Below are 26,329 nucleotides of genomic sequence, written 5' to 3'. Positions count from 1 at the left end.
CATTGGCTACACTCTGGACAACGCTAAAGATGCTTGCTTTCAACACTTCAACTAGCTACAGAGAATCAGAAAAATGAGGGGTGTGGCAGGAAAGACCACAAGAGAAGCCCCTTGGTAGCTCCTGAAGCAGATATGCTGAGGACCCAGAAGGCTCAACACATCAACCCCTGATCTAAGCGATCTATGGATGGCAGCGAGCCGTCACTTTCCTTCGGCGGACTGCTCCATGATATGTTGGGTATACTGGTGCAAGAGGTTGACCCTTCACCAGTGAAGATGCCCATCTGCTTCGACTACTCCAGAATCTGGTGCCTATACTAGTGTAGGAGGTTATTCCTTCACCAGTGAGGTTATCCAACTGCTTTGGAAAACTAGGTTAGCTGCTTGAGCAGACACCAAAATAACATCCATGTTCAGAAGTATTGGTAAAGAGGTCATAGGAAACACTCATCTCTATCATTGAAGCGGGACAAACAGAAAAATGCCTAATGCCCCATATTCACCATCCACAATGGCCCATATTATGCCTAATGCCCCAAATTCACCCTCCACAATGGCCCATATTATGCCTAATGCCCCAAATTTCACCCTCCACAATGGCCCATGTTATGCCTAGTGCCCCAAATTCACCCTCCACAATGGTCCATGTTCCCCAGAAGGCGTAAATGAAGAGCAAACAATAGGTACCTTTCACAATATCGGCTGCGGATGCTTCAGTCTCCAATAGCTTGTCCAAGGTCATAGCCTGCATATCAAAGGTTTTCTTTATAGTATTATTTTCAACGTAGAGCATCTTAGTGATCTCATGGCTGACCTCCAGCATTTCTTTCATCTGTTCAGCAAACATGTTTGCTTTCAAAATAGTTCCCCAAATGAGAACTGGGAAGAAAAGAGAAACTATTACCATTTGCAAACATTAATGGATCTGCTTTTGAATTAAAAAAAAAAAATATATATATATGTGATCAAGGTCCAGGTCGGACCGAAACGCGTCATGGCGGCAGACTGATGCAGGCGAAATTTTTCTTTGAATAAAACTTTCAAGAAAGCACAAAATACTGGGTCCGCGCTTGTCTATCCGAGTCCTGTGGCTGTTGCTGAGTGGATTCTTAAAGATAGAGTACTGGAATATATATATATATATATATATATATATATATATATATATATATATATATATATATATATATATATATATATATATATATATATATATATATATATATATATATATATATATATATATATATATATATATATATATATATATATATATATATATATATATATATATATCTATATATATCTATCTTTACTGGTTTTACAAAGGTAAAGAACCAAACGAAGGATTCTTTCGTTGTCCAAATAGATTAAGTAACCAGAACAAAAATGTTACTACAAGTTATTTACGTTCGGTAACGATAGATCTGTAAGAAACAGTAGTTAGTATTAGATTCCTTACCTTAGAATATCCCCAGGCGTCAGACTGGATCCGGAAACTTATGTAGCATTACCCTTGCACGTCGGTAGGCGTGGTCTACGGCTCCGCGTCAGTCGTCGGCGCTGGGATGACGTCGCCGGAGTAGAACAATGGTTACTTACCTGTAAACAGGTGGTTCTCCAGTATTGGTGTCTTTCATAGATTCACATGCTTGAATATTCCCTGAAGTGGGAGTCCCACGGTACATAAAAAATAGCAATAAATGCTAAAAAATATATGAATGTGAGAACATAACATAAGAAAAAACTAGAAGTAAATACATAACTGAAACCTCAAACAATTCCTCCACAGGAATGCATGATAGAGAGAGAAAACACTTGTAACATATCACTGTCATTATGTTAGTCCAAACTACAGCCAATCAGGCGCCAGCACCCTCTAGAACAGAGGTCTTAAATCTGTGGGGCGCGACCCCCAGGGGGGCCGTGGAGGCATGGAAAGGGGGTCGCGCACTTCATTTGTAAAAAGAAAATGGCCCAAACAATTAGTTAAAATGCTTTCCTGTGCTGGGAAATCGTGGCCAGGCAGACCGTTAACCATTTCCATGCTCATGACGAGCTCAGCTCGTCATGATGCACGGTTGAGCTGTGCTGATGACGAGCTGAGCTCGTCATGATCAATGGACCCAACGATAAGTCAGCATAGGAGGGGAAAACACCTAGCAGCCAAGGTGTTAATCATGCATTTCTACCAGTGTTTTGCTGGCCTGAAAGGAATGCAAATGTGCACAATGAGTTAATCTGCAAATGTAAAGAATTTTCAGATTAACTGGTTGTGCACATTTGCATTTCTTTCAGGCCATCAGCGCACTGGCAGAAAGGTGTGTTTAGTTGTCTGCCTGGCTTGATTTCTCAGGACAGGAGAGTGCTATTGCAGTAAATTGATCAAATCACTTGAAACTTTTTGAGTGGTAGAGCTGCGAAGTGCTTGTGTTTAATTGTTTTTGGAATTACATAGTGCTTTCTATCCCTGAGAATGTGTTGAAGGGACACTTATGTAAAAAAAAATGCATTACATATGGTGTGGATGTTACTAAAAATCTATGGGCGTTATTTACAATGAAATGGTGTAAGGCAGCTCAGCAAATATTTTTGCTGCGCTGACCCACGCCAATTCAAAAGAGCAGGAATGGACTATATTTATAAGATGAGGTGCACTCCTGTCCTTTCTGCCGGCGCACAATTTGGTGCCTAGCGCCAACGCAGGCACCTTTGCACCATGGTACAAGGGCATCTGCATTGTTGGCAGGATTGTTTTTGTGCAAGAAGGCACACCTTCCTGTGCAAAAACACATGGAGGCCTTTTCCTCTTTCTATGTGTGCTACACATAGAAAGACAAAACAATTGAGGTGAAATAAAGATATTTCTCCTCGTTATGCATCCCCAGGGGCAGCTTACAGTCTTGACGCATCCTTATGTTTACAGATCCTTGTAAATCTGGGAATGTGTTAAAACCCAGGGGAAAACCCACTGCAATGCCCTGATGCAGTGTAAGGCAACGCATCGACTTGCGCTGCGTTGCCTTACACCATATCTAGGAGGCCCTGACTTTGCATGGCCTCATAGATATGGATCTGCATTCTGCGCAACCAGAGTGTCATAGAAAATGACGCACCTGCAGCGCAAGGGGCTTATAAATAAGCCCCTATATTCTGCAAGCAGCCCATATATTTTGAAAGCACTATTTTATAGTGAAACATTTTGCACATAGTGTAGTGGTCTATCTCGTTCTGTGTGTAATGGAAGTATAAAATAAAGTCTTACATATTCAAGGCTCTTTCTGTCACGGGTTGTGACCTCATTGCACTAAAATACACAGGACACAATTCTCCACTGCACCAACCACGATTTAATTATGTGGCTCTCTGGTTTCAAACAGACTTTTGACGTGCATTAACTAATAGAGGTTTCATAATTTATTATAGTGCATTTCCCACTGAGTAACAACTTCTTAAAATGTATTTATTATTCATTGAAGCTGCCCAGTATTATATATGTTGTTACCTCATGGTGAAAGACCTAAAAAATATACATATGTTTTAATTATGATAAATTATGTTTAGCTACCTCCAGTTACATGCAGCTGTAAATGCCAAGCTGTCAGCATCCCATGAAATATAGTATAGTTTTACTCAAATGTCATTACAGCTGTTATACCAAGGGCCACTGGAATTATGTGATTGTGCAGCCGCAGCAATTTTAGCATTATTTTAGGTTTGCCGCATTTGCCACATAATCCATCATCTGCTGCATAATCTGATAAATTAAAAAATATATATATTTACTCAAAAGTTACTAAAAGGAGCAAAAGGTGTTGCCGCTCTGTAGGCCTTTTGTGAAGCTGTACTGGTCACCTTTTTGTAGCTTATTTCAATATTTAGGTGTTAAACCGGTACTTATGAGGTGCATCCAGGTTCTGGAAATTTTTGTCGGGAGGGGGTCCTTACACCTAAAACATTTTGATTGGGGGGTCTGCGCATCACAAAGTTTGAAGACCACTGCTCTAGAACCTTCTCGTCAGAAGCTCAAGCCCTCAGATTTTCGTAGCACCAAAATGATCCAGAGTGCATGAGGAGAAGAGAGCCTCTGAGGGGAGGAGGGTGGGTCGCATGTGAATCTATGAAAGACACCAATACTGGAGAACCACCTGTTTACAGGTAACAATTGTTCTTCTCCAGTATAAGGGGTGTCTTTCATAGATTCACATGCCTGAATAGAGTAGAGAGCAGTAACCTCCAATGAGATTGCTAAGCACAGCATGGAAAAGCTCGAAGACAGTAGTAATACAGTCATGGAAGCTTAAATAGCAATAATTGAAAAAATATATAAAGGAGGAGGGAACAGAGGCTCACCTTATTTCAAAAGATGACGAAGTACTGCCTGTCCCACTGCGGTATCTGCCTCATTGATGGCGTCCAAGCAGTAATGCTTGGTGAAGGTGTGCCTGCTGGACCATGTCGCTGCACGGCAGATCTGATGAAGTGGCACACCAGCAAACAGGGCGGTGGATGAAGACATAGCCCTTGTAGAATGAGCCCTCACCGAAGACTGCAAAGGCTTGCCAGCCTGTTGATGGCAGAAGGTAAAGGCCGAAGAAATCCAACGGGCAATCGTTGGTTTGGTAACTGGATACCCATGACGCAGTCGTCCATAAGCAATGAAAAGTTTGTCGGACCTGCGGAAGGAGGCAGTTCTGCTAATGTAAAATTTAAGGCATCGTTCGATGTCCAAGGAATGCAATCGCTGCTCAGCCGGAGACTTTGGCTCAGCAAAGAAAGTTTTCAAGAACACAGGTTCATTTAGATGGAAGTCCGTAGGCACCTTAGGTAGGAAAGATGGGTTGGTGCGAATCACCACGCAGTCAGGTTTGAATTGAAGATAAGGCGGTTTGATAGTAAAGGCCTGGAGGTCACTCACACGACGAGATGAGGTCAGAGCAAGAAGAAGAACAACCTTCCAGGTGAGGAACTTAATGTCCGCCCTCTGGATGGGCTCAAATGGTGATTTCATAAGTTGCGACAGAACAACATTGAGATGCCAAGGTGGAGGAGGGCGCCAAATAGGTGGGAACTTCTGAAAAAGCCCTTTGAAAAACTGGTGGATAATTCTGGACGAGCAGAATGAGGAAGAGCCATCTTGCCGGAAGCGAGAGATTGCAGCCAGGAAAACTCTCAAGGTAGCATGCGAGAGTCCAGATTGAGCTAGACTAAAAAAGAACGGAAGAAGCTGCTCCGGAGTAGAATGGATTGGATGGACATTTGCTGGCATGCACCAATGACAAAATCTCTTCCACTTGAGTTTGTAAGTTTTGATGGTAGAGGGAGCCCTAGCATGAGCGAGGATCTCTCTGCAGTCTTGCGAGATATTTAAGTTTGCGAACTGAAGGTGCTCAGGTTCCATGCCGACAATTGTAGAGTGGATGGATCCGGATGGCAAACCTGGCCGCAGTCCATCGTCAGGAGGTCTGGACGAGAATGAAGAGGAATGGGCTCGCACTGGGACAGGAGGAGCAACTCCGAGACCTATGCCTGTCTGGGCCATCGAGGGGCGATCAATAGAACGTGGCAGGGCTGCCTCCGCATCTTCCACAGCACCCGTGGCACTAACGGGATCTGCGGAAAGGCGTAAGCGAATAGATGGTACCAATCGATCAAAAGGACATTCCCGCACAATCCGGGGTGGGGATGCCAACTTGCATAGGACGGGCATTTCCGATTCTCTGGTGTCGCAAAGAGGTCTAGAGCTGGGCGACCCCATCGGTGAAACACAAGATCCAGAGTCGGTTGATGCAGCTCCCATTCGTGTGTCGACGATGTGGACCTGCTGAGGGAGTCTGCCAGGATGTTTGAAACGCCCGGCAGATGCACCGCCGTCAAGGTTATCTGATGACAGAGAGCCCAATCCCAAATCGACTGAGCCAGTCGAGACAAGCGTGGAGACCTGGTCCCTCCCTGTTTGTTCACATAGTGCATGCTGGTGGTATTGTCCGTTTGAATAAGCACTGACTCCCCTTGAATTACAGGAAGAAATGACTTGAGTGCCAGAAAGATCGCCATCAACTCTAGCCTGTTGATATGCCAAGAGTGTTGGGGTGGAGACCGTTTGCCCTTGATGGAGGCCTTGAAGAAGAGCACCCCAGCCGTCCAGAGGCGTCCGTTGTGAGCGTGAGATCTGGCGCGTTGACGAGGAAGGATGTTCCAGTCACCAGGTTGGTCGGCTGTACCCACCAGCACCTACCCTCTCTCATGCGTGCTGTAACGGCCACCAGGCCGTTGAAAGATCCGGAGGCCTGACGCCACTGTACGTCCAGTTCCTCTTGAATGGGACGGCTCCGCAGTCTGCAATGTGGGATCAGTGCAATACAAGATGATGCCATCCCCAGAAATGTGTTTATATTTGTTAGATTATTTTTGCCAGCTATTTACACTGTTTTTGCCTGGATGATTTATTTCTTTGCCATCCCCAGAAATGACTTTAATGGCCGGACAGAAACGGACTGCCTTGATCGAATGAGACACACCAGGTGGAGGAATTTCTGTTGTCGTTCGTGTGAAACGAACGCCTTTGAAAGCATTGTGTCTAAGATCGCTCCCAAGAAATTCCTGGTTTGCGCTGGTGCAAACAGTGACTTGTGGACATTGATGGCCAAGCCGAGGGATTGAAACACATTTTGACAAAGACAAGTGTCTTGGCTCAGTTGATGGCGTGATTGAGACTTGAGGAGACAATCGTCCAAGTATGGAAAAATTTGGACGCCTCGGAGGCGTAGGTGAGCCACCACAGGAGCCAACAACTTCGTGAACACACGAGGGGCAGAGCGGAGTCCGAAAGGCAACACCTTGAACTGATAATGTGTCTGCCCCACCCTGAAGCGCAGGTACTTTCGATGCTGTTGGAGAATTGGGACATGAAAGTATGCGTCCTGAAGGTCTATGGTGGTCATGAAATCCCCGCTGGCCAGAAGACGCAGGATCTCCAGTAGTGTCAGCATGCGGAAAGATTGGCTCTTTAGGTATCTGTTGAGAGCCCTCAAATCCAGAATTGGTCGCCAATCTCCCATCTTCTTGAGTATGAGGAAGAAACGAGAGTAAAACCCCTCTCCTCTCTGAGACACTGGAACCACTTAGACTGCACCTTTCTGAACAAGAAGACTGACTTGATGCTAAAGCTCCTTGAGATGGGGAGGAGGCGGGCCAGACGGTTGAGTATGAGGAGGAATCTTGACGAACTCTAAGGTATGACCTTTCAGCACAATGTCCAAAACCCAGCGGTCCGAGGTGATGGAAGACCACTGAGAATAAAACAGAGATTCGACCTCCAACACTTTGGGGATGACAAAAGTCATTGGCGTTTGGGAGTGGATCCCCGATAGGATGACTTTCCCCTATAGGGCTTTGAGGACTGTTGTCGATTTGATAGCTGTTGATTGGAAGAGTAACGTTGGTTGCTCCGATTGTAGGAGCGATATTGAGATTGTCCTCCTGGAAAAGTGGAAGAAGTGCCGCGTTCGCGTGCTCCCCGAAATGGCTACTTCCGAAATTGCAAAGTGCCCAGTGATTTAGCCGCATCAGTGTCCTTCTTAATGAACTCTAGAGCTTCGTCTATGTGTGACCCAAACAGCGATTCATCATATGGCATATCAAGGATCCTGGATTTAACTTCCTGTCGGAAGGAGGTGGCCTTCAACCAACCCTGGCGTCGTAAGGCAGCTACACTAGCAAGCTGGCGGAAACCAGTGCGCGCAATATCGACTGCGCAGTCAATCATCTCTTCAGATGCTCTTTGTCCGTCCTGGAGGATTTGCAGAGGGTCCGCTTTGGAAGCGTCAGGGATGAGGTCGACTAGGGCAGATATGTCCGACCACATCTGCCGGTCGTAGCGGCCCAAGATGGCTAAGGCATTCGCCGCCCGTACTGTAGTGGAAGCCATGGTGGACAATTTCCGTCGAATGGCGTCTAGGCACCGACCTTCTCTATCTGGAGGTGCGGTGATTGGAGACGCTGGATTACGGGCCCGACGCTGTGCTGCCCGAGTTACAACCGAATCCTGCTTAGGGTGAGAGACCAGGCATGCTGGTGAACCAGTCGGGGCCTTATATTTCCTCAAGGCGCGGCACTTGGGCAGGTAACGAATTCCGAGCCTGCATGAGCTTAACTCCCTCCTTCCATATAAAATCGATTATTGGAATCGTGTGGACTTGTTTGAAAGGCTGATTCTTGAAATCGTAGAGGAAACAGTCCTCCTCTCTCTGTTTCCTTGGTAATTTAAAGCGCTGAGCTGCTCTACCCATCAACAGATGAAAACTGGCAATATCTACTGGAGGGGAATCCCCAGATTCTCCTGGCGGAGGGGAGAGCGTCTGTATTTGGTAGTCGCCCCACTTTGCCATGCCGGTTGCGGCATCATTATCCGTATCATCGTGGACCTCTCCGCCCTCCCGTTCTGGAATCGCCTCATCATCCGCATCCTGTGGATACACAGTTGTGTGAATCTTGACCGACGTTTGAACCTGGGGTGAAGGCGTCGGTGGCAAAGTTGGCGGAACAGATGGCAGAGCTGTTGCTGTTGCAGCAGGTGATGGTCTAGGAGTACCTTGTGGCGTTGGTGGAAAACGCCGGTTGCAGTCGTCCAGCATATGCTGGAGATTTGAAATCAAAGAGAAAGGCAAAGTAGCCATTGTAACTTGGATGAACTGTTCCTCAGCATGAGACTCCTGGTCGCCGCCTTAGTCGTCACTGCCGGAATCTTGACATTTGATGATTAGATCAGACGGACTGTGGGCCGCCCCGAAAGTGTCATCCACATCATTACCAGAGTCCGAGTCAGGCTCAGAGGTAGTAGCAAACATAGGTGAAGGAGGCTGCGGACCAGGAGCAGACAACTGGTGGCATGGGGTTTGACGGCGATGGTGTGAAAGATCGGTGCCGACAGATGCAGAAACTGAAGGTGAAGAAACTAGAGGCAACTAGGCAAAGGAAGACGGTGCCACCGTCGACGTTATCGTTGACGGTGCTGAAATGGCCGTCAATGAAAATGACTTCGATTAATCCATCGTCAACAGAGCCGTCGTCGACAGAAGTATTCTAGATGGCAAAGCCGCCGACGAAGTCGTCAACGCAGTAGACACCCCTGTAGACGGAGCCCTCGTCAATGAGGCTTTAGTTGACGAAGTCTTCGTCGATGACAAAGACTTTTTGATGGCTTTCGTCGACGATGCTGGTTTCTTAGTCGACAAGGTGATAGGAATCGTCGACGAGACAGTCTGAAAGGCCAATGAAACTCTCGTCGACGTAGAGGCTGTCGACGAGATAAAAGCTGACGTCGTAGTCAGTGTCGTCGACGATGTAGACACTGCAGATATCGTCATCGGAACGCTCGTAGACGCTCCAGTCGACAACTAAGCATGTTTAGATGTGGAAACACGCTGTGAGGCAGCAGAAGCCGCCTGAGAGCCAGGTCTCGTGGGCGCAGCACTAGTAGGAGCTGGTGGGGACACCACAGAGGCCAAAGGCAGGGCCAGTTTCTTCTTTTTTAGAAAAGGAGAAAGCATATCCTGCACACTACCACGCTTAGAGGCTGCAGAGGAGGGTCCAGATTGAAAACTCTCAGCATCAGACAGAGCTGAATCCTTGTCTTTAAGACGTTGGAGCCAAAGGAGGAGACGGCCTTCTCTGTCCTTTAGAGTCTTGTTAGAAAAGGTTCTACAAAACTTGCAGCTGGCAACTTCATGCTCAGGGTAAAGACAATAAATACATTTCTTGTGGGGGTCCTCTTTAGAAAGACGCAACTTCCCACAAGAGCAAGGTCGGGATAAAGACTTCTTACTTGACATGATGAAAGTTCAGGAAACAAGAAGCAGTTGATGAAAAAAACTGAAAAAACTGAGCAGAGCTTAGGGAGCCTCCATTCACACGACGTGCGGTAGAAAATCTGAGGGCTTGAGCTTCTGAGGAGAAGGTTCTAGAGGGTGCTGGCACCTGATTGGCTGTAGTTTGGACTAACAAAATGACAGTGATATGTTACAAGTGTTTTCTCTCTCTATCATGCATTCCTATGGAGGAATTGTTTTAGAGGTTTCAGTTATGTTTTTACTTCTAGTTTTTTTATGTTATGTTCTCACATTCATAATTTTTTTAGCATTTATTGCTATTTTTATGTACCGTGGGACTCCCACTTCGACGACGGGAAATATTCAAGCATGTGAATCTATGAAAGACACCCCCAACACTGGAGAACTTAGACGCCGCCCTCGCACGCCAACGTCAGTTCTTATACACAGCTTTTCCGCACCAGAAACGCAGAGCCATGATAAAAACCAACACTGGTGCCATGAAACTAGGGCCCTGAAAGGGGATGACCTTAAACCTAGTTATCTGTTCACAGGTACCGAAGGCAAGTAACTTCTGCATCTGAAAGAAACAGGTTAGTATTAGATTCCTTACCTTAGAATAGATTCCCCAGCAATACCAACCCCGGTGTTGGGTCTGCGAACCAATGATCACACCAGAAAGTCCTGGAGGACGGAACGGCCAAAAAAGCCATCCCTCCGGACTTGGCTGTCCAGGCAGTAGTGTCTTGTGAATGTCTGCAGCGAGGCCCACGTAGCTGCCTGACAGATGTCCTGCAAGGGGACTCCCCGGCCCAGGGCAGTAGTAGCCGCCGTGGCCAGAGTGGAATGGGCCCTCAGCCCAACAGGAGGCTCCTTCTTAGCTAAAGAGTAGCATGCCTTGATACACAAGACGACCCACCGAGAAATGGTCCGTTTGTGCACCGCCCGTCCCTTCATAGCGCCCACGTAACCAACAAAGAGTTGGTCATCCACCTGGACTGGCATGTGCGATCCAAATAGAAAGAGAGCGCACGTTTTGGGTTCAGACGGTGGAGCCGCTCATCCTCTTTAGAGGGATGCGGAGGGGGAAAGAAGGTGGGCAAGGTGATGGGACTGCCCAATGTGTAATGCTGTGACTACCTTGGGCAGGAAAGAGGGTCTTGTCCGGAACACAACCTTGTCCGGATGGACAGAAAGGAAGGGAGGCTTGGAAGGGAGGCTTGGATGAAAGAGCCTGGAGCTCACTCACTCTCCTGGCAGAGGTGATGGCAACCAGGAAAGCAGTCTTAAGGGTAAGAAGACGGAGATGACAGTTATGAAGTGGCTCTAAGGGAGCACACATCAGAAAAGTTAGTACAAGGTTCAAGTCCCACTGAGGCATTACGAAAGGAACAGGGGGGAATATATGAGTGATGCCCTTTAAGAACCTATTAACAACCAGGGACTTGAACAAAGGCGGCTGATCAGGTAGCCTTAAGAAGGCAGAAAGATAGCCCTTGATAGTGCCCATAGCTGAGCCCTGCTGGGCAAGAGAAAGAACGAAGAGGAGAACCTCAGAAAGAGGGGCAGAAAGGGGATCCACAGCCTTTGCTGTGCACCATGCCACAAATTTGTTCCACCTGCAGGCGTATACAGACTTTGTGGAGGGCCGCCTGGCTGCCAGAATCACATTACAAACTTCAGGAGGCAAGTCAAATGGCCTCAACTGTCGCCGCTCAATCTCCAAGCATGGAGGTGGAGACTGGACAGGTTCGGGTGGAGGACCGTCCCCTGTTGCTGCGACAGAAGATCCTCCTGAAGAGGCAGACGAATCGGGGGATCGACTGACATGCTGAGTAGCTCGGGATACCAGTATCTTCGTACCCAGTCCGGAGCCACAAAGATAACTTGGGCCCGGTCGCGCTTGATCTTCTTCAGCACTCTGGGCAGAAGTGGTATAGGCGGAAAGGCGTACAACAGACCGCAACTCCACTCGCAATGAAAAGAGTCTCCGAGCGAGTGCCGCCTTGGAAATTCCAACACGCAGAACTGATGACATTGCGCGCTCTCTTCGGCGGCAAATAGATCTAACCAAGGCTCTCCCCATCTCTGAAAGAGGCCTTGCGCCACTTCGTGATCCATCATGCACCGTCGGCTGAGTTAGTCCGACCTGGCGTTCAGAGAACTGCCAGGTGTTGAACCACCAGGGTCACGCCCTGATGGTCCAGCCACTGCCAGAGGCGCAGAGCCTCCTGGCATAGGGTCCACAACCCCATCCCGCTCGGTTTGTTGGAGTATGCCTTCAGTGCAAGCCGGATCACCCGCAGCTCCAGAAGGTTGATGTGGAGCCGGGACTCCGCCGTAGACCAGAGGCCTCTGATCTCCGCCTCTCCCATGTGGCCCCCCCCCCCGCCCTGGAGGGACGCGTCAGTCACAACTACGTGCTCCGGTTGGGGTAGGGAGAGGGATCTGCCGCTGACCCAGTCGCGGTCCGTGAGCCACCACTGCAACTGTCTTGCAGTGCCCTCCGAGATCAAGACATGGTCGGACAAGTTGCCCTGATGTTGGGCCCACTGAAACTTCAGGTCCCACTGCAGAGCCCGCATCCGCCACCTGGCGTGATGCACCAGAAGGATGCAGGAGGCCATCAGCCCCAGTAGCCGCAGCGTCAACCTGACCTAGACCCGGGATAACGGCTGAAAGATCGGAATCAGAGCCTGAATATCCCGAACCTGCTGTTCGGGAGGATAAACCCGAAACTGCGCAGAGTCTAGGACCGCTCCGATGAAGAGGAGCTTCTGAGAGGGTCACAGGTGTGACTTCGGCAAATTGATGGTGAACCCCAGCAGGTGCAGGAGGTCGGCCGTAGTCTAGAGGTGGCTGACTACTCTCTGGGGCGAGCCCGCCTTCAACAACCAGTCGTCGAGGTAGGGGGAAGACTGAAATCCCTCACCTGCGCAGATGAGCTGCAATCACCGCCATCACTTTCGTGAACACCCGTGGTGCGCTGGTAAGGCCGAAGAGGAGCACGGTAAACTGAAAGTGCTCATGGCCCACCGTGAACCACAGGTAACGCCGGTGAGCCGGCAGGACGGGGATATGAAAATAAGCGTCCTGCAAGTCCAACGCTACCATCCAGTCTCCTGGGTCCAGGGCAGCTAAGACCTGAGCCAGTGTCAGCATCTTGAACTTCTCCTTCTGGAGGAAGCCGTTGATGTTCCACAGGTCCAAGATAGGGCGTAGGCCCCCTTTGCCCTTCTTGGGTACCAGAAAGTAGTGAGAGTAACAACCACACCCTACATCTGGCCCAGGAACACGCTTGATGGCCCCCTTGGCCAAGAGGGCCATAACTTCCTCTTGTAGAAGTTTCAAGTGAAATCCCGACACGCAGTGGTACTGGGTGGCATGGCTGGAGGGGTTGCCTCGAAGGGGAGGGAGAAGCCCCTTCGGACAATATGCAGCACCCACTTGTCCGATGTGACAGTGCGCCAGTGGAGGTGGTGATGACGAACCCGGCCCCCCCCACTAGCGTCACATGGGCCTGAAAGCTCGGACTAGAAGGGTTTTGAGGCAGATGCTGCAGGGGCAGGTGTGGACTGGCCTCGCCGTTGTCCCTGACCGCTGCCACAGCGGTTTCCACGTTCGCCACCGCGCTGGATGGTAGTCTGCGGCCCGTGGCTGGCAGGACGTGTGGGGGCGCCCCTTCCTTGGCCACGAAAGGAGCGAAAAGCCGCTGTTTGCTGGCACGGGCCGAGAGGCCCAAGGACTTGGCCGTAGCCCTGGAGTCCTTAAAGCGCTCAAGCGCGTCGACTGCCTTGTCGCCAAAGAGGAGACGGCCATCAAACGGCATGTCCATAAGGGTGTTTTGGACATCAGCCGAAAAGTTGGCGGACCTCAACCAGGCGTGGCGACGAATCGCCACCGGCATTGCCATCGCTCTGCCCAGTGAGTCCGTGGTATCCAGCCCACACCTCATGGAATACCGTGCTGCATCTCGACCCTCCGCAAGGGCTTGGGCGAGTTTAGTCCGGACCCCCTCACGACAGCACATCCGCGACCGTGTCCCACAGAGATTGGGTGTAACGGCCCAAGAGGCACGTGTTGTTGACTGACCGCAACCCCAAACTCAGGGGGGAGAATACCTTTTTCCCGTATTGCTCATAACTCTTGGATTCCCGATCGGGGGGAGCCGTCAGGAATGCGGTCTGGGAGTTAGAGGCCTGGATGACCAGGCTCTCGGGGGTTAGGTGGGTGGACAGGAAGCCAGGGTCGCCCGGAGCCGGGCAGTGGCGTCCGGCCACGTTCCTATCTACAGGCTGACCTGTAGCGGGCTTGGACCAAGTGCCCAGAAGAACGTCAGACAAGGCCTCATTAAACGGCAGCAGAGGCTCGGCCAAGCTTGCCTGCGGTTTAAGGACCTCTGTGAAGAGGTTAGTCCTCACGGCCGCGACAGGGATCTCCAGGCCCAAGGCCTTGGCCGCCCGCGTCAGCACCACACTATAGGCAGACCCCCTCCTCCGTAGCCACGGTAGGAGGAGAGACAAAACCAGTGTCTGGCGAGGTGTCCAGACCACTGGCCTCCCCTAGCTCACATGTCCAGTCCTGATATGACTGGCACTCCTGTGCCAGAGGGTCCTCAGACCCCTCCCAATACCCCTCGCCACCCATCTCCTGAAACTCAGGGCCAAAGGATGGGGCCGGGTCATAGAAGTAGTAATCTCCCATCGGCGTCAAGAGCGGCGCCGGACCAGAATCGATGGAGGGATCGGGGACGGTGCCGCCAGAGGCGACACCCTGGGGACCGGCGTCAGCGAGGTCGTAAGGTCGACCGGCGACGATCCGGATCCTACAGGTGCCTGTGGCGTCCGGACCGAAGTCGCCGGCGGCGTCGGGACCGAAGCACCCGACGGCGTCGGGCCGAAGGACCCGACCCGCTGGGGCCCCCAGTCGGGGCTGCGGAGCCAGACGGAGGAGTGAGCGACCTCATGGCCGTGAGGAAGGCCTCGATCTCCTCTGGCGTCGCGTTCTTCCCAGGGACCGACTGGTATGAAGCAGGCCGCGACGGCTCCGGAGGAGCCGCGCGGGCGTGTCGCCCGAACTCCCGGCCGCGTCACGCGAGCGTCGGGGGGAGTCAGAAGAGCGATGACGTCTCTTCGACTTCTTGTGTCCTTTACCTGAGGACTTCGAGCCCGAAGAAGACTCCCGGAGCTATGGTGGCTCTGACCCCGCAACTGGTCGCTGGACCTCCTTGCGGACCGGGACCTCGTGTGGCGCGGGCCGACTGCCGGAGCTCGAGTCCCTTGCGGGACCACTCCCGTCTAGCTTTGGGCGTCAGGGCCTGGCAGTCGGAGCAGGCCTTGTCGTCGTGGTCGAGGCCCAGACAGTGAAGACACCGGCGATGGGTGTCAGTAACCGACATCAGTCGGCGCAGGGTTTGAACCCGGGCATCCCTACCTGCACCCTCGGACTAAATAAAATAAAAGGTTAAAAAATTATCAAAAATGTTTCGTCAAAAATTGACTAAGGGTACCACTTTTTCCGGATCGGCGTGCGGAAAAAAGAACTGTCGTCAGCGCGCGAGGGCTGCGTCTAAGTACTCCGGCGACGTCATCCCGGCGCCGACGACGGACGTGGAGCCGCAGACGACGCGCAAGGGTACTGCTACGCAAAAGTTTCTGGATCCAGTCTGACTCCTGGGGATATTCTAAGGCAGTGTTTCCTAAACTGGGGTCCGCGGACCCCCAGGGGTCCGCGACACGTTCTCTGGGGGTCCGTAGGCAACAGTTTTAAAAGCACAGAAACGTTTCTTGTATAATTAGCAGCTTTCCAGCAACAATAAAAGTGTCAAGATCATGCCAGTGATTAATGTGCCTGCTGGAGCGTGAGGAGAGTTTTGTTCAGTGGCAGCTTTGACTTAACTAATGTAGCACAGAGGGTTAATGTGCCTACTGCAGAGAACGTGTAACATGCATTTTGAAACGCAGTATTTTATGTGCATAGGTTTGTGGTTACTGCTTTTGTCACAGATTCTTTCGTTACTGTGCACTTCACAAGTGACAATTGTAATGTAGCAGTGGGACCTGTAAACTGTCGTCAAAGAGCTGCTTGTAAACTGCATGGTGCCAGTTAGTAAGTAACTTAAGCTTTTCCCCAGTTATTCATTACCCTGATGCTGCTAAAGTTTATTTGGGTGGAAATACATTTTTAATGTTAAAGTCAGTGCTAGCCACCGTGTTATGTTCTGAATCCTGAGTTTGTGCTTTTCCAGACCAAGCACTCTTTAAACATTTTATATACACACTGATTTACATGTATGATTAAATGTCTCCTTATGTGTGTGATGTAAAGTGCTCTGGCATCCTACAATGGTATGATAGATGCTATAAAACAAATGAAATGCATGTGACAGAGGGGCTTATTACTTCAATATAAAATACTAAGGACCAGATGTATGATCAGTTTTTACATATGCGAACCGGTTCGTGAACCGTTTGCGCATGCAAAAATCTATTGGGCCATGTACATTGCCTATTTCGCGAGTCGCAATTGGTTTGCGACTCGCTAAATACGTTTTGCAACTTGGTATTTGGAAGGGGCATTTCCTTCCAAATAGCGAGTCTCAAAACCATGTACAAATGTTTTGCGGTCGCAAAACATTCAAAATTCTCACCTGCTTTAAGTAGATGGTAAAGCATTTGCAAATGGGAAGGGGTCCCCTGGGGAACGAAATGAAACGAAAAAAAGTTGCTTGGGGGTCCCCGGCTTCCAGTGGCGACTCAATGGGGGTCCTCAGGAGTCAAAAGTTTGGGAACCACTGTTCTAAGGTAAGGAATCTAATACTAACCTGTTTCTTTCAGATAAATATTTTTTTTAAGCTGTGTCATGCTGGTGTTTATGCTTTACTGGGTGAATCCCCAGCGTTTGCTGATGAAGAGGAGAGCAAACTAAGGATAACAATCTGTGGCGTACAATTCATGTATTATAGGTCCCCAACAATATCAATATGGTTAGGTACGTTTAGGAGAATGTAGGTATATGGAAGGTATATGGCATACCAATATATACATAATTAATCACTTCAAATTGTGAAACATGGATATTCAGGATGCTATTTGATTCGTGAGTCATTCCACCAAGAATATATTCCACTTCAAAACCTTTGTTGCACCTCTGCCTTCCCTATATATTACTGCAAACTCATATTTCAGCTGTTGCCCATGTGATCAATCCTTTTACCAGACAAACCTTTTGGGGCTCTAGAGGAACACCAGTTCACTGTAATAAAATCACTCAGCAAAACAGCAGTGCCAAGACTATGAACTTTCTTGCTGACATCACTCTTGGGTGTCATAATCCTAATAAATAGGTCTCTTAGGCACAGGTTATGTTTGAGCGGCTAGTTTGTAAAACACTCCATTCCAATAGGTTTTGAGGGAAGGCTAATCCTAAGCGCTGGGTGTCGTATGTCTGGTGCAAATAAATTAATTTTAGCAATTAAATGTTAGCACCCGGAGACCTTAGCTATGTTTCAATAATATTTTCCTATCCCACTCTGATAACTGCCTTCCGGGTCTACCTCCCATTCTGTTTTCAGCAGACCAACCGGATCATTGCCCTTGCTCATTTATAAAATGGAGTGACCAGTTTCTTTGCACCACCCAACTTTAAGAATGCTTGAAGTACTTAATGGATAGATGGATAGTAGGTTTCACGCCATCAAATTAGTGGCACCCCTCTCACCAGTGTAGCACGTTTCAAATTGACCCAACAATATGTTTTGTAAAAAAAAAAGAAACTAAAAATATGTTTTGGTTATAGTGAATATCCGTGAAGTCAATTATTTTTAACAATCGGATCTCCTACAATTTGAATTCCTGCAATTGTTCATGCAACCTTATGAACCATCACCGAGGGCTCATAGTACAGCTGAATCCAAGAAGGAATGTTACCATCAAATCCCATGCATTGAGCACCTGGGTCACAAAAATCACACCCAAGCGTGTCGAAGGCCTTCCCTAGATAGAGTAAGGATAAAATAGCTCATCCAAAATTTGAAATAATCTGCAGATGTTGGTGGAAGTGCATGTAGCTGGCATAAACCAGCTTTGATTCGAGTGAACAAGTGTAGGCAGGATATTACTCAGTCTTGTACCTAAAAGCCTACCCAATATTTTACTAAGTTAAGCATTGTTAATGGGCAAAATTATATTGTGTTCGTGGAGACACAATGGGGTTTAGCCAAGGAAACTATGATAGCCTCTTGTGGTTCAGGGTAAAACCCCTGCCCCCTTATCTTTTCTCCTACATGTACATATTGAATATCCTCTGTGCTAGTGTCCATGTAAGTTCATTGAAATTCTGTAACAAAGGCATTGCATCCCAATGGTTTGCCCAATGCGTACCTTACTAGTGTTAAGGGGAGCCATAAAGGAGTTAAGGGTGCTTCGAGTGATTACCTTATATCTTGGGGTAAGGCGTTTTTCAAATATTATCCTGTAGCAATTCACAGTACGTTTTGTGGGGTTGCTAATGCAGCATAACTGGCAGAGCTAGTATGAATTTCTGCCTGTGAGCATACCGCAGCTCCATTGACAAGCACAGAAGACGAACAGTGAAATGGTATGCACCGGATCCAACCAGTCTCGTCAATTGTTGGCCAGTCTTGTCACCTTCAGTATGTTGCCTGGTGACATTCTTAGTCACTGAATACGTCAGCCTCTCTAAGAGAGCAGTGTGCCTTTTCTATTCATCATCTAGATGACCACTTTGTGTGGGGCCAATATCACCTGTTCCTCTTGATGCATCACAAGCTCTAATGCCTCTAGGTCTGTGTAAAATCATGCAGAAACTACATCCAGTGCTTATGCAAATCACTGTAATCACAACCTTAAATGTCCAATAGTCCACATGCTCCGCTTCCATCAGTTTCTCATCATCTGTGGAGTATGCAAGATGGGTTCCCTTATCATCCCCTTGAATGCAGCTTTATGTAGTTGCAGCCGATCTGTGACAAATGGGGATGCATGTATGATGCCTGCTCCAGTCCAAGGCCGTTTTATAACGGATAATGAGGAGAGCTTGTTTTCCTTAGGTAGTCTATGCCTGCAATGTTAACACACACCTGTGTTGTGCATAAGCACATATTTAGCCTGGTATGCAGGTCATGAGTGTTCATATAGGAATCCTCCTTATCCATTTGGTTAATCTTTCTCCATAGGTCATGGAAATTCCAGCCTTGCATTCAGTTGTACGGCTTGGATGCATTTGTACAGATGGCCTACCAGGAATTATCACTTCCGGTCACTCTTCCAATAAGGACCCTGTGATCTCTTCAGAGGTTTTCAACACCCTCTGCCAAAAAGGCTGTACCTGGGGCAGGACCAGAGAATGTGCATCATGGTACCCGTTTCTCTACACCACTTGCAGGTCTCTGTAACCTTCGGGTGGCGCATGGCTCCCATCCATGTAAAGTATTTCAGCATAGCCTTCCTTCTTCCCAAGGGAATCGCAAAGTAGTTCGTTCTTCTGAGGATATTATTCTACTGTTTCCGGTCTAGCATCAGGTCTAGTTCTTTTCCCACCGAAATATGTGGATTGAACCACTATTGTCTGTCATTTTAAGTATTCTAGTCAGGGTTCTTGCACATTCCACACAGAACGTTTTGTACATCCAACTAGTTTATTCTGGTAATTTAAATGCAATTCACTAGATGCCACTTCGCCGCAACTCTGCATCGTGCCATGCTGTTTATATTGGGTTACTGATTAACTTCAATAAATAGAAGACAACTTTTGGAGAGGCTACACAACTGCTCTCTCGATATAAGCTATTGACAAACTCTTGGAAATGTGCAATCTATTTAATTGCTACTCTTAGAACGTTGCTGGTCAATCAAAAAGTTTCTATTTTATTAGCCCTGAGAAAGTCTGTGGCTTACACCACTCAAAGACGAAACACGTGTTGGCGGCTAGAACCTTTTGCTTTGGAGAAGTGTTGTGGAAGAAAAAGAAGATCCTTTCGTGTTTGATTTGGTAAGGACTTTGATTGATGGTGAAATGAGCTCAGGATATACTGTTGGTCAATTCACTCGTATGTTTTCAACTATTTTTGTGTTTTATAACCAGATTTAGAAGACTCCCTTCCAACAATCTTTCCCCACGGCAATGGTAAAATGCCTAAGTCCAAACAAATAAAAGTAAATAAGCTAGTTCTTAGTTCCTGTACTGTTCGGGTCTTTCGCTATAAAGAATGGCAAGGGGGCTGTTGTGTGCACAGTCTGAAAGCCCCAAATCTATTCTTTCGGTGTTTGCTACCCACTGACCTGGCCCTTCCCATGCATCCATAGGCTCAATGCAACGGTATGCCATCCAACATTTTTCATCAAGCCAGAAATAGAAACATGTTTCGGAGGCTGAATTTACAGAGCCATATACCAACCTCTTGAAAGAGTTACATTTTTGTCTGAGTGCCTGTGTAATCAGGCAATAGAAGCACCTTGCAAATTTCCACATCAAAAGGACTACTCAGCCTGCCTCAGAAGCATGTTGCAGTCCCTACAGTTAAGAACGTGCGTCAGTAATGGCCGAGGAGGGAAGGTGGGCCCTGGGGGTGCTCAGGCATCCTGTGTGCTCACTCAACTGAGATGAAAATGGAGCAGCCTTTCGAGCAGCCACTTTCCACAACCAGTCCTCTAGAAACAATTTCATCAACTAGCCTTCAACTCTCTCAGGGAGACAACCATTATTCAGTAGTTTCCCATACAACAACCCTCCACTCCATACTTTAGAAATCCAAGCCACAACGTCAATTTTACAACTGCAGTTCATAAGAACTGAATACACAATTGTATATTTGTAAGGGCTCCTTCATTTACCTTTGTCTGCTCTAAAAAAAAAATCCTAATATGCGGCCTCCGGTATACATTTTATTTTCCAGTACCATGCTAGAGTCTTCAAGAGCCTGTAGCATACTGAAGTCCCTCCTTGCAACACGCAGACACCTCATCATATCAACCAAAGCAAAGTACTATACCATCAATGACACCACCAACAGAAGCTGAATGCTGTTCAAGACAATCAAGCACTGAATCAGGCATCCTGCTGGATTCGCTCACTGTACACAAATGGGCTATGCCGTTAACCTCTTCTTTAGTTTAAAAAAAAAGCCAGAAGATCCGACTGTCAAGCTTGGATCATTAAAAAATGTTTTTTTACACCCACCCCTTTCCTGCAGAACTCCACAACGGTCAGTCTTCAAAGCCCTACATCGCATCAATCTGGCTAACATACTCAACTCCCTTAAAGCCACTTCTTGCAAAGATGATGCCTTACCATCATCTTACATCAAAGCTCTCTCTAGGGATGCTCTCAAGACAGACAAGCCCCTTCCACTCCTAAGAAAACTACACTAGATCCTAATGAAAGGGCTGGGCGGCATATGTTAAATAGTAACTTAAGAAGAATCCGAACTCAAAATATGGTGTCAGCTTGTTTTACATGATGATACTTGACATAGTTTGTTACTCCTGAAGGAGCTTTTTGTTACAAAAGAATGTCTTTTGGTCTTAACTTCAGTCTTCTGCGGTGTTCTGCAATTGATGAATATGATGTTCAGAGACGCAGGAGTTATTTGTTTTCAAGATGATTGGTTTATGCGGAAGGCAAAGGTTTTTATGATATTTGAGAAGAAAGGCATTACGTAGAAGGTAAAGAAGTGTGTGAATTTGTAGTGTCAAGTGTAAAATATTTGGGTCACAAACTGTCTGAACGCTTTGTTGAACCGAAAGAAAACTTGGGGATGGCTATTGTGGATGCACCAGTTCTGGCGAATAAGGATCATTTCCGGTAATTCATGAGTAATGGAATTTTGTTTCAGGTCCATTCCCATGTGTGCGGAAAAACTCATTTAATGCAAGGTTTACTCAAAAAGGGGGTAACATTAGTTTGCCGTGAACAATGTATGCAGGAGTTCAGTACAATTAAAAAATTGCACTGCCAATTTTTAAGGCTAAATACCTTAAGCCTTTTGATACCAGAGATTGTATTGTAGTGAAGGATGCGAATCAATACCGTTTAAGTGCAATGTTGTTACAAAGAAGGAATAACAAAGAGGAAGATGTGGCTTTTGCTAGTTGTAGACCCAGAGCCTTCTAATCTTCATATTTGGTGGTGGAGCATGAATCTTTGGCGTGTTGGTGGGGCATTAATCATTTTCATCGCTACTTGTGGGGATTGGAGTTTGGTGATAAAAAGGTCTACCAACCGCTTAGGTCCACAAAAACAACAAAGGGGCAGGTAATGCTACATCTAGAATAGGGTTAGAAATGGGGGTCTCTATTTGGCAGTGGTATTACAACTCTTCCTCCTAGTCAGGATACGGGAGTTACACACTCCGATAACCCCTGCTTATCCCCTTGGCAGCGAGGCAATGGGTAAAGTATTTGTACATAACACACACCCAGTAAAAACATTACAAATGGAGACCACACTAGGTTAAAAATATAACTAATCTTTATCTAAACAAAACAAGATCAAAAATGACAAAAATCCAACATACAAAACGCAAAATGACTTAAAAAGTTTCAAGCAATTCGGTCCATAGAATTCTATGGATGCTGTGATTTTACACACTGTACCTCAAAGTTATCAAAAATCCACAAGGCAAAACAGCAGCAGAAGAGGGAAGCGTCATAAAACTGAGGAAATAAACATTTTTGGTCAAGTTATGTTCCCTATCGTGTACCCCACCTTCTCCATGTACGAGTTTAAAGTGCATGTAACTTCCCTCCTGTGCCAGCTATGAAGACGCAAATACATTTGCGTCCAACGTTAACATGTCCTCTTTCAGACCCACCCTGAATGGGTTGAATAGTCCGTTCCTAAGTATGCTATGCCAACGTCTTTTTGTAGTGTACTTTACACGTTTTTCAGCTCTGGCAAAGTAGGCCCGGAATTCTGCCATCGAGCCTTTTGTCTGCCTTCTGACTCTGAAAGCCTCAGCCCAGGCTGCCCAGGCTGCCCCCGTACCTGTGAACTCTGCCTTACTTCCAGCGCGGCCCACCGCGCTCAGCTCAGCCTGCTGCCTGCCAAGAATGAACCCAACCTTCGAGTTATCTGTTTCCCTCTCCGAAGATGCATTCCTGCCTACTAGTTTAAGTAAACATTCCCCCAGCTGCAGAGCAAAAGGGCCTGGCCTTACTGTTTCTGTGCAAGTAATTCATAGCCTCTGTTACCACGCTACCATGGAAGGCCCATGCCCCCACGCTTCTCATGCAGACACTTAGGCGCTTATACACGCACTCACAGTCAGTATAGAATAGCTTCTGCCCCAGAGACCTTTCCGCCCAGATAGTTCAGTTCCTAAACATCAGATATCAGATATGATAGAAGCACAAGTTGATCTGACATGCCAGACTTCTGTCTCTTTCCGTCAGTTTAAATGTCAAGTCCCCAGCACCCCCCAGCTTCACGTCAATCACACGTCATGCAGCTGCGCGCGCATCCAGGCCTCAGATTTCTGCTGACATTGCAAGATTCTGCTCTTGTTGCCACCCACTTATGACACCTACCTGTGACGTTTCTCGCACACACTTCTATGTTCACGCCTAGTTCACGCCTCCTAATTACGTATCATGACCACGTGTGTGTTTTATCTTGTTTCTCTCAGCTGTTACGCCTTCTGCATTGACTTCTATTGTGTATATTAAGTATAAAAGTAATGTAATGTCAATAAAATATTGCTCTATCCCTTCTTACACCCCTGTGGTGGTAAGAATCCGATATCCAGTCATGACCATTCCTTTTTAAGGAATAAAACCCCTAAGAACTCTAACACCACGGACTCTGTTTTTTCTTTCCGATTGAGTTATTATTGATTAAGTACTTACCTGCATAGAAATTAAGATGGTAAATTAAATATTTACGACATTTTGGCGCTCGAATAGGGACCCCTCCCCCACCTCACGCGCCAGTTGGTGCGTTGCAAACTCTGTCCCCTGCCATCAGTTAGACGGAACCTACGCGTACCGTCAGGATTTCCTGTATCTCCCTCTGGCCCACGGAGGTGACGAAGACTGCAATTAGCACCCAGACGAGGCGGTGAGGAGCGCGGAGGATCCCGACCAGAGCCTAGCCGAAAGAAGCAAGGTCCGAGGTGTCAAGAGGCCCACCAGTTTTCCGAAGTATCCACGTGCCGAGTCGAGTCCGGTCCTGTCCAGTCGAGTTTTCCGAGGCCTTCTGTTTCCGTGCTTCCCGGTGAGTACCATTGCTGGGACGTATCTAGACGGGTTTGGGTACACAAGTCCGGTCTGCACTGTTTTAGACAGTGTATCTGTACTGTTTAGCAGTATATCCGATGATTCAAGTTTTTGCACTGTTCTCAGCAGTGTATCTGTGCTGTTTAGCAGTACATCCGGTATAGGGGGTAGTAATAAGTTTTTTTAATGTCTTTTTCTATGTGATCAATGTCGTTGTATGAGTGACTGTTTTTATGTACATTATTGTGTTCTTGTGTAACTAGCTGTATTCAGTATTAAATAGCAAGGATTGAGCATTCAGTATTAAGTGAACAAGATGCCGTTTTTTAACAAGCTAAAGCAAATAGGAACTAGGAAAGGGATGCTAGAGGAAGAAATTCCTATCCCCCCTAGGGACACGCCTGGAAATTTCATGTATCAGAAGCATGGCATAGATGCCATATTGTATCTAGATTTATGGGCCGATTATACTAAGCATCTAGATGAAAGACACAGGTGGCCCGTTACCGGAACATGGGATGCCGAGTGCATCTTGAAGGTAGAAGAAGCATTATGGAAAAAGAAAGCCAGACAATCCCAGAAAGACGCCATAGAATTTTGGCGTAAGGAATCACATAAGCGTACAGAAAAAGCACTCCGTAGAGAAGACAGACTTAAAGAATCAGATAAAGCTCAAGAAAACGAATTAGTTACTGAAGGGATTCGAGTAAAATCAGAGCAAATAGACCGCGCACGAAACAATCTCATAAATGGTATGTATCTTGTGGCCGAAGGTTTGCCTGAAGCCACTTCAGAAATACCGAAAAATCTGCCGCCACCATTAGTTCCAACTAAAGTAACTCACAGGACCACTAAAGACATATTCCTGAATTCCTATCTAGAGGATGTAGCTCCCGCTTACACCAATCTGCCTGTCCGCGCCCTGCCTAACGACGGTGACGGGGGTGGTAACCCGCCCCAAGATCATATTCCGCCAGTACCCCAACAAGGTTCCCCCGCCCGACAGATTCCCCCTGTTCCACCACCTCCGCCACTTCCCGCACCTAAAATTAATCTACCGAAACAGCTTCTACCTGATCCTACTAAAAGACAAATTCAAGTACCGATACAGACTCCACAAAGAGATAACGCTCAAGCTTCAGCCTCAGGAGGCGCGTCCGGGGGTCCCCAGACCCCGCCGCCAACACGTAGATTACACCTTAAGGATATAAAGAATCCTTTTATGCTCCAATCGCCCCGTCTCGACATACTCAAAGAACCGCTTCAAGTTTGCAGATACGACCCAGTACCTGGTAAAGATGATAGGATGTTTTTAGCATCACTACGCTTACGACAAGCTACCGATTACCTACTGTACTTCCCAGGAATGAAAGAGTACCTAGATAGAATATACAATTTTGTCCGGACTGGGAAGACCCTGACAGTATTAAGGAAGCCATGGCATATCAGAAAGTCGACACTCAAGCGTCTCTACTACGTTTTTTCATAAATTGCTTAATAAGAGAACGAGACAGGCCTGAGACAGACCAGGATGAATTAGATGGACTCAACAAGTGGGGTCAAAATATATCTGAAGGAAAACATGATAAAGGGGGTTGCATAGCCAGTATGTACAAGAAAATAAGAAAAGAAGTAATAGAGATACACAAAAAGGAAAAAGAAAAAGAGAATGCCTCCTCCGGGGAGGAGGAAGAACATGAAGAACCAGAAAAGACTACAGATACGATAGCATATGTAGGTAAGGGAGCTTACCTTAGGAAAGGCATTCGTCCAAAAAGCAAGAGAGTTTTTCTCTCTGGCTTAACCAATCCGAATTCTACTGAACATCAGTTCCAGGAGACCGATAAAAGGCTTCGAGACCGAATGGGGTACCATGTACTCAATTCTATGGATGAACAAGAACTAGCTCGGTCAGCAGTATTATGGGCTAACAACCCGGATATATATATAATGATGACACAGTAGCGCAGACATTCCTGAACCTTTCCCCAGACGAACAGAAATTAGCAGGTGTTTACATGATTCAGCACCTCCTCACGTTATACAGAAACCAACATTCTGATCCAGGTCCCTTACACAATACATTAGAAGAACTACTCATGGATAGATGGAGAGGTTTAAGCACCAAATTAATTCAAATAATTCTAGAACAACGCCACAGATATAACACTTTCATAAGCTCCGAATATGTTCCCGCTCCGCCCCCAGAAAGAAAAATGTACCATATGGAACGTCTGCATGGCATTGAAAGTCAGAACCCCTTAC

The 26,329-nt window shown here is 47.2% G+C and overlaps 1 protein-coding gene across 1 annotated transcript in view; it reads right to left on the bottom strand.

Annotated features, from left to right (window-relative positions):
* The window catches only part of SPC24 (SPC24 component of NDC80 kinetochore complex), a 77,088-nt gene that overhangs the window by 15,147 nt on the left and 35,612 nt on the right, over positions 1 to 26,329 (bottom strand). Inside the window, exon 2 of the mRNA XM_086936388.1 lies at positions 688 to 879. Within this exon, the coding sequence (XP_086792514.1) occupies positions 688 to 847 (160 nt within the window). The 5' untranslated portion in view covers positions 848 to 879. The remainder of the gene's footprint in view (positions 1 to 687; positions 880 to 26,329) is intronic.

The sequence above is a fragment of the Lissotriton vulgaris genome, chromosome 1_1 (genome assembly GCF_964263255.1).
Source record: "Lissotriton vulgaris chromosome 1_1, aLisVul1.2, whole genome shotgun sequence".
Lineage (NCBI taxonomy): Eukaryota > Metazoa > Chordata > Amphibia > Caudata > Salamandridae > Lissotriton > Lissotriton vulgaris.
The sequence above is the reverse complement of the archived record's forward strand: the minus strand, read 5'-3'. Positions and strand labels throughout refer to the sequence as shown.